General features: G+C 45.0%; 1 protein-coding gene across 1 annotated transcript in view; it reads left to right on the top strand.

Moving 5' to 3' along the window:
• The window catches only part of RSC1A1 (regulator of solute carriers 1), a 52,856-nt gene that overhangs the window by 15,558 nt on the left and 28,039 nt on the right, over window positions 1–9,259 (top strand). Inside the window, exons 2-3 of the mRNA XM_023509767.1 lie at window positions 2,974–3,103; window positions 7,946–8,182. Coding sequence (XP_023365535.1) covers window positions 2,974–3,103; window positions 7,946–8,182 — 367 coding nt within the window. The remainder of the gene's footprint in view (window positions 1–2,973; window positions 3,104–7,945; window positions 8,183–9,259) is intronic.

Genomic DNA, 9,259 nt, shown 5'->3' with positions numbered 1-9,259 from the left:
CGGGCTGGGGATTCGAACCCGCCACCTTAGGTGTATGTGGCTGGCGCCCTAGCCCCTTGAGCCACAGGCGCCGAGCCCAGGGCTGGGTTTCAACTCACCACCCTTGGCATATGGGGCTGACACCCTACTCACTGAACCACATGCACCACCCGTCTCAGTTTTTCTATTTTTAGTAGAGACATGGTCTCATTCTTGCTCAAGCTGCTCTCAAATTTGTGTACTCAAGTAGTCTTCCTGCCTTGGCCTCCCAAAGTTCTAGGATTACAAGTATGAGCCACCACGCCTGGCCAGGATTTGGTTTTAGAAAGAATTAGGTAAATTCAATTTCCTGTTAGTTCTGTACCTCATGTCAGTGTAAATTCTGAGAACAGATATGGTAGAATCACTTTTTTTTTGTTTAATTTAATTTTGTTTTCTTTTTTGAGATGGAGTCTCACTTTGTCACCCTTGGTAGAATGCCATGGCATCATAGCTCAGAGCAGCCTCCAACTCTTAGGCTCAGGTGATCCTGTTGCCTCAGTTTTTCTTTTCTTTTTTTTTTTAGACAGAGTGCTGTGGCATCATAGCTCACAGCAACCTCAAACTCTTGGGCTTAAGTGATTCTCTTGCCTCAGCCTCCCAAGTAGCTGGTACTATAGGCGCCTGCCACAACACCCAGCTATTTTTTTTGTTGCAGTTGTCTTTGTTGTTTGGGCCAGGCTTGAACTTGCCAGCCTTGGTGCGTATAGCTGGCACCATAACCACTGTGCTACGGGCGCTGAGCCAATTTCTTTTTTGGCGGGGGAGGGTAGAGACAGTCTCACTTTATTGCCCTCGGTAGAGTACCGTGGCTTCACACAGGTCACAGTAACCTCCAACTCCTGGGCTTAGGCAATTCTCTTGCTTCAGCCTCCTGAGTAGCTGGGACTGTAGGTGCCTGCACAACGCCCGACTATTTTTTTTGTTGCAGTTTGGCCGGGGCTGGGTTTGAACCCTTTACCCTTGGTACATGGGCTGGCGCCCTACCCACTGAGCTACAGGCACCACCCCAGTTTTTCTATTTTTAGTAGAGATGAGGTTCTAACTTTTGCTCAGGCTGATCTCATACTTGTGAGCTCAAGTAGTCCACCCGCCTCAGCCTCCCAGAGTGTTGGGGTTACAGGCATGAGCCACCGTGCCCAGCCTCTTTTCCTGTTTGAATGCTTTATTTTTACTTCTGTGTCAGTTAACCTTACTGTGAGAGCTGTGAGGAAACACTGTAGAATGATGGTATAGCAGAAAGAACTGGAAGAGGCAGCTGTAATGATGATCTAGCCCCAAATGCTTGCCTGACAAATGGACAGGGTGGCCTAAACCCACTGAGTGCCATCCCCTTCCTTCTCTGAGAGTTACGGGCAGAGCCAGTACAGAACTCAGGTTCCTCAATTTGCATGTGGCCTGGTAAAAAAGGGAATCACTAGGAAGAGAAAACCTATCGAAGCCTGACTTTATTTTGAATGCCTTCTGGAGTGTATAGTAATGTAGGACAGATTTATGTTCCTTTATGATAAAATTACAGCAAGCCCTTGTGGGTTCCTTTCTTTTCTTTCTACAACTTGTTTTATTCGTAGCACATCCTTGATCCTCTTTTCCATCTGCGTTTTCTGAATTTTTTTTACTTTCATTGTTTACTCATAAGGGTGATAAAACTTCAGAGATGGTAGAACAGAAGAAAGAATGCAGGGATGCAGACATTTGGAAACCTTTTAAACTGGTCAATGTACATGATTTAAAAGTATATATTATTTAATAGTACTGTAGTTAGTATACCCAGAGTACATAATTCCTGTCTCTCCCTGCTCAAAGTTAAATGTAAAATTATATCCACTACTTTCCATAAATTCACCCTTTAATTCAAGAAATATTTTGCCCTTGGTTGTATAACAGTCCCTGGTCCTCAAGTGGCTTACATTTAGTGAGGCAGAAAGACAATAAACAAATAAGCAAATAAGGTTCGGCACCCAGAGCTCAGTGAGTAGGGTGCCGGCCACATACACCGGGGCTGGTGGGTTCGAACCTGGCCCAAGCTTGCTAAAAAAACAACAACAACAATTACAACTAAAAAATAGCTGGATGTTTTGGCAGGTACCTGTAGTCCCAGCTACTAGGGAGGCTAAGGCAAGAGAATCGCTTAAGCCCAAGAGTTTGAGGTTGCTGTGAGCTGTGATGCCACAGCACTCCACTGAAGGCGACATAGAGAGACTCTGTCTCAAAAAAAGGAAATAAATGTATAGTTTCTAGAATGTTAGAGGAGCGTACATTTTAAATGTTATATTAGGGAAGAACTCGGAAGAAGTAACATTTTATCAGAGACAAAAATAAAATGTTACAGAAAAATAACATTCCTCAGAAGAATGAGTGAAACAGCTCTTGGAGGGGAGCATTGATTCCTGCTATTTGAAGAATGGTCATATTAGGGGAGACGTCAGCCAAATTTGGGGGTGCCTCAGGTGATGGGAAGCATTCGGGTTTCCATTTTTGTTTGTTTTTTGAGACAGAGTCTCACTATGTCACCCTGGGGAGAGTGCCATGGTGTTACAGCTCACAGCAACCTCAAACTCTTGGGCATAAGTGATTCTCTTATCTCAGCCTCCCAAGTAGCTGGGACTACAGGCACCTGCCACAATGCCCGGCTATTTTTTTGTTGCAGTTGTCATTGTTTAGCAGGCCTGGGCCGGGTTCAAACCCGCCAGCCTGGGTGTGTATGTGACTGGTGCCCTACCCACTGAGCTATGGGTGCCACTCAAACTTCTGGGTTTTATTCAGTGTGTGTTGGGAGTCTTGTTGAGGGTTTGAACAGGGAATGACATTATCTAATAATGGAATAGAAGCAAGGTGCTTCCATTCAGCCTGAGACTGGAGCTATACAGGACCATTAAAACTCTGGTCTTACTGCGTTGTGTGCCATGTTGCTTCTCAGTGTTTTATACTATTATCCATCTTTTCTTCTTGTAGATTGTCTATGCTGAAAGACCTCTCACAGACAACCACAGATCCCTGGCTTCTTATGGTTTGAAAGATGGAGATGTTGTGATTTTACGACAGAAGGAGAATGCAGACCCTCGACCTCCAGTGCAGTTCTCAAGTAAGACCGCTCCCAGTGTTTAGGTTCCTCTCACATAAATGTCAGTGGGTAACAGAACATAGGGTTCAGTGTTGGATTTGTTTGGGATTCAGACTACCAGGATACAGATCCTGAATCTACCTCTTGCCTGCTATGTAACCTTGGATAAGTTATGAATGGTCTATAAATGCGTTTCTTTTTTTCTTTCTTTCTTTTTTTTTTTTTTTGAGACAGACTCTCACTTTGTCCCCCTCATTAGAGTACATGGCATCATAACTCACAGCAACCTTAAACTCTTGGGTTCAAGTGATTCTCTTGCCTCAGCCTCCCAGGTAGCTGGGACTACAGGCACTTGCCACAATACCTCGGTAGATTTAGAGCTGGAGTCTCACTCTGGCTCAGGCTGATCTCGAACCTGTGAGCTCAGGCATTCTACCCGCCTTGGCTTCCCAGAGTACTAGGATTACAGGTGTGAGTCATAGTGCCTAGCCTTGGTTTCTTTTCTTTTTTTTTTTTTTTTTTTAGACAAAGCCTCAAGCTATCCCCCTGGGTAGAGTGCCATGGCATCACAGCTCATAGCAACCTCCAACTCCTGGGCTCAAGCGAGTCTCCTGCCTCCGCCTCCCAAGTAGCTGGGACCACAGGCGTCCGCCACAACGCCCGGCCATTTTTTTTTAGTTGCAGCCATCATTGTTGTTTGGCAGGCCCGGGCTGGGGATTCGAACCCGCCACCTTAGGTGTATGTGGCTGGCGCCTTAGCCGCTTGAGCCACAGGCGCCGAGCCTAGCCTTGGTTTCTTAACAGGTGCTATGATTAGTCCCAAGTCCTAGAGTTGATGTGAGGATAATACATGTAAAACTTCCAGCACATAACAAGCCCTCAATAAATGTTCACTTCTATTGTTATCACTGATAATTATTCAATAATCTTTATCTTTGAGAAGAGCTTCAGAGACTATATAAGCTTCTAATTTTTTTGTTTTGAGACAGAGTCTCACTTTGTCACCCTTGGTAGAGTGCTAAGGCATCACAGCTCACAGCAACCTCAATCTCTTGGGTTTAAGCCATCCTCTTGCCTCAACCTCTCAAGTAGCTGGGATTACAGGCACCCACCACAACACTGAGCTATTTTTAGAGACAGGGTCTCAACTCTTGGTCAGGCTGGTCTTGAACTCCTAGGCTCAGGTAGTCCACCCAGCTCGGCCTCTTGGAGTGCTGGAATTATAGGCCTGAGTCATCGTGCTGGCCTTAAGCTTATAGTTTCTAATTGATGTTTACTATTTTGTATTTGGCTTTCAGTGCCTCTGTGGAGCATTTTACAGTCATTTAGGCACTTAACACCCACATCTCACATGATCTCATAACTTGGTTGCGGGGGAAGAGATTCCTCTTTACAATTTATTATTATAAGAGATGAAGCAAAGATTTTAAATGGTATCTTCAAAACTACATAGCTAATAAGTGAAGACAAAGAAATTGAAACTTAGTGCTTTTTCCATTACTCTGAACTTGGTAAACATTAAATATCTAGGCCATTAACTTCTGGTTCTTCAACCAGCTGTGTTAGTCATGTGAAAAGAAATGGTTACCTATCTTGGAAGCTCTATGCAGAATAACTTTATAGTCTGGAATGTGTGCATTGGGATTTAGGAGCTTTCTGTGTTACTGAAATAATATGCAGAATTGTGTGTGTTTGGTGGGGTGAAGGTCGCTTTCTTCACATGCTCAGAGGGGCTCATGATCCACAGAAAGTTTATAAGGTCTCGATCCTGATGTGGAACTACTTAGTGAAATGTGTTAGTGTTTTCAATTCTCTGACATATTCTGGCAGATTTCTTTAAATAGTGTTTAGCCTCTAGGTCACCTGGTTTTAAAGTTCATGGTAACAGATGATAGGAGTCTGGACGATCACCAACTCCAGCTGTGAGCACAGTGGTTCCATTCAGCCTGAAACTGGACCATCAGGCACTGGCTCCACTAGATCAGTATTACATTAGTCCCTTGGGACTGTTGCTAAACTTTATAAAGAGCAGTTGTTCAAATATACCAATCAAGAAAAAACAAAATCTTCCTTTGGTTAATTTGGCGTCTGTAAGCTCTGGAGAGTTGCTGTTTTTTTCCTGCAGTGTCCCATATGGACGAGAAAGCCAATAGGATAGGAGCAGAAGGGACCTGGTCCATACAATAAACATGTTTTTCAGAATTCTCCTGAAGTGAATGGACTCTCAAGATAATGTGTAGCAGGGAAGGAGATAAAATTTCTTGGCTTGCGAAGAAGGCCTGCTCACATATGTTTTGCCAGCTAATGTAGATTAACTACTCAACAGAGATCTCACCATTCACTATTTTTCATTGGTTGAGACTTAATACACACACTTCTCGCGCGCACACACTCTCGCTCTCTCTCTCTGCCAGCTGAAGTCTATTTGAAGGAAGTAGCTACCCGAACCTGTGCTAAAGGGCAGAAACACCTTACGCCTGAGTTTAAGCATTCCCTTTTTCTATTTGAGGTCCACAAGGCTTCAAGATAGTCCCATACTTGGGACATCGTTTGACCTTCACATACATTTTGGGGCTTAAAGGAATGTTGGTTAACACAGGCCTAGCCCCTCATGTTCTACTTACTTTTCTCTTTTTTTTTAAACGCAGCTTTATTGAGATAATTCACATATCATGTAGTTCAGGCCCATAAAGGGTACAATTCAGTGGATTTTAGTGTATTCATAGAGTTGTGTAGCCATCATCACATTGAATTTCAGCATATTTTCTTTCTTTCTTTCTTTTTTTTTTTTTTTTGTTGAGACAGGGTCTCACTTTACCATCCTTGGTAGAGTACCCTGGCATCATAGCTTACAGCAACCTCAAACTCCAGGGCTTAAGCACTTATCTTCCTCAGCCTCCCAAGTAGCTGGGACTACAGGCAACTACCACAACACCCAGCTGTTTTTTGAGAAGGGTGGGGTCTTGCTGTGGCTCAAACTGGTTTTGAACCTGTGAGCTCAGGCAATCCAGCTGCTTTGGCCTCCCAAGTGTCAGGATTACAAGCATGAGTCAGACTTTTAGCACATTTTCATCACCTTAAAAAGAAACTCTGTAGCCACAGGAGTGATTCCCCTTTTCCCTCTGAACTGCCCTAGGCAACCAGTCTATTTTCTGTCTTTTTGTATTTATGTTTGGGATATTTCAATAGAAATGGAGTCATACTGTATGTGAGTCCTTTGTGTAAGAATTAAACCCTTTTGTGGCTCAGCAGCTGGGGTACCAGCCATATACACCTGAGCTGGTGGGTTCAAATCCAGCCCAGGCCCTCCAGACAACAGTGATGGCTGCAGCCAAAGAATGGCTCGGCCTTGTGGTGAGCACCTGTAATCCCAGCTACTAGGGAGGTGGAGGCAGGAGAATCACTTGAGTCCAGGAGTTGGAGGTTGCTGCGAGCTGTGACGCCATGGCACTCTACCTCTACCCAGGGTGACAGCTTGAGCCTCTGTCTCAAAAACAAACAGACATGGGCTTAAGCAATGCTTTTGCCTCCACCTCCCCAGTACCTGAGGCTACAGGCTCCCACCACAACACCTGGCTATTTTTAGAGACAGGATCTCACTCTAGCTCAGGCTGGTCTGGAACTCCTGAGCTTAGGCAATCTACCTGCCTCGGCCTTCCAGAGGGCTAGGATTACAGGCATGAGCCATTGGGCCAGGCCTTAAGGATAAATTCTTTTTTTTTTTTTTTTTTGAGACAGAGCCTCAAACTGTCCCCCTGGGTAGAGTGCCATTACAGCTCACAGCAACCTCCAACTCCTGGGCTCAAGCAAGTCTCCTGCCTCCGCCTCCCAAGTAGCTGGGACCACAGGCGCCCGCCACAACACCCGGCTATTTTTTGGTTGCAGCTGTCATTGTTGTTTGGCGGGTCCGGGCTGGGGATTCGAACCCGCCACCTTAGGTGTACATGGCTGGTGCCTTAGCCGGTTGAGCTATAGGCGCCGAGCCAGGATAAATTCTTAAAGATAACAAGATTGTGGCTAGGCGCCTGTTGCACAGTGGTTATGGCGCCTGCTACATACACCAAAGTTGGTGGATTTGAATCCGGCTCAGGCCAGCTAACCAACAATGACAACTGCAACAAAAAATAGCCAGGCATTGTGGCGATTCTCTTGCTTCAGCCTCCTGAGTAGCTGGGACTACAGGCTCCCGCCACGACACCTGGCTAGTTTTTCTATTTTGTAGAGACGGGATCTTGGCTTTGCTCGGGCTGGTCTGGAACTCCTGAGCTCAGGTAATCCACCTCCCTCCCTTGGCCTTCCAGAACCCTAGGATTATAGGTGTGAGCCATCAAACCCAGCCTATCTGTACTTTTTTTAAAAATCAAATAAATTTGGGAGGCTGATATCAGTGGATTGCCCTGAGCTCAAGGTTTGAGCAAGAATGAAACCCCGTTTCTAAAAATAGCTGGATGTTGTTGCAGGTGCTAGTAATCCCGGCTACTTGGAGGCTGAGGCAAGAGAATTACTTGAGTCCAAGAATTGGAGGTTGCTGTGAGCTATGACTACCGAGGGCTATAGCATGAGACTCTGCCCCCTCCCCAAATAAATAAGTAAAAATTTGATATATATTCTGGGGTTTTTATCAGGCAAAAATTGGGGGTTACTACCATTGCCTATCCCCCCTTTTCTTTCCTGTTAGTTCCTACTCAGACTATAAGCTTTACATTCAGAGTCAGCGTTGAGAAAGGGCAAGAGAAAAGGTATTTGTGTCTACAGTTGGCATTTGCTGCTGTTCCATACTATGGATGAGCAAGCGTTCTGCTGTTGCCTTCAAATGCTGTTCTTACGGAGTTGAGTAAACTTTGAATTGATTTTCCCCCACAGACTTACCCCGAATAGATTTCAGTAGTATAGCTGTGCCTGGCACATCAAGCCCACGGCAGCGCCAGCCACCAGCAGCACAGCAGTCCCACTCATCTCCTGGAGAAATAGCTTCATCTCCTCAGGGCTTGGACAATCCAGCCTTGCTCCGAGATATGTTGCTGTCCAACCCACATGAGCTGTCCTTGCTAAAGGAACGCAATCCACCGTTGGCCGAAGCACTGCTCAGTGGAGACCTTGGTAAGATTATACGTTTGGCGGGCTGTCAAGCTGGCTTGAGGCGCCGCAGTTGTGTCCCAACAAATGGGAAGAGCCTCAAACTGCTGGTGTTTCGATCTATCCTGTCATGTGATTAACAGACAGGCAGCTGTCTGTGAGAGGATAAATCAGTGTCAAAGACCAAGGCTGAGTTTAACTAGCAGTAGCAATAGGATCTTAGGACTGAAATCTATCTAGACCAGCCCCCTTAGTTTACTTTTTTTTTTTTTTTTAAATTGAGGTATGTCATCCTCAGTAGAATGCCATTGCGTCACAGCTCATAGCAATGGTTTTAAGCTGTTCAACGCTTGGGTTCAAGCTATTCTGTTTGCCTGAGCCTCCCTAGTAGCTGGGACTGCAGGCGCCTGCCACAACACCTGGCAATTTTTTTGTTTGTTTGTTTTATTTAGCAGGCTCGAGCTGGCTTCTAACCCACCAGCCCCAGGACATGTGGCCAGTGCCTTAACCGCTGAGCTATGGTGCCCAGCCATACATGGTTTTTTCTCATTGTTTTTAGGAGCATATAATCCAGGTACTGGTATTTTGATCTTCAATTAAAGAGAATACCAGCAAGCTAGCTGATTCTGGCTGAAATGGAATTAGTTACAGGGAACAGGTCCAGTACCATTAACTTACATGGCAAAAAGGACCACTCATCCCCATCTACTCCAGGTTTAAGTGGTAGCAGAGTTGTTATTAACAGGTTTTCTTAGGCTATATTTTAGCCATTTTTTAATGAAACAATACTTTTTTTTTTTTTTTTTTTTTGCCTTTGGAAGCCCTTCCTTTTTGGGAAATAAATACAGAATCAAATAGGTGAGCCCAAGTGCTTACTTTTTTAGTCTTTTCTTTTTTTAATGAGACAGAGTCTCACTGTGTTGCCCTCAGTAGAGTGCTGTGGTGTCACAGCTCACACCAACCTCAAACTCTTGGGCTTAGGCAGCACCTGTGGCTCAAAGGAGTAGGGCGCTGGCCCCATGTGCTGAAGGTGGCAGGTTCAAACCCAGCCCCAGCCAAAAACTGCAAAAAAAAAAAAAAAAACTCTTGGGGATTAAGTGA

Source organism: Otolemur garnettii, unplaced genomic scaffold (assembly GCF_000181295.1).
Source record: "Otolemur garnettii isolate 467f Iridium unplaced genomic scaffold, OtoGar3 scaffold00009, whole genome shotgun sequence".
Lineage (NCBI taxonomy): Eukaryota > Metazoa > Chordata > Mammalia > Primates > Galagidae > Otolemur > Otolemur garnettii.
This window is presented reverse-complemented; position numbering and strand designations above follow the sequence as displayed.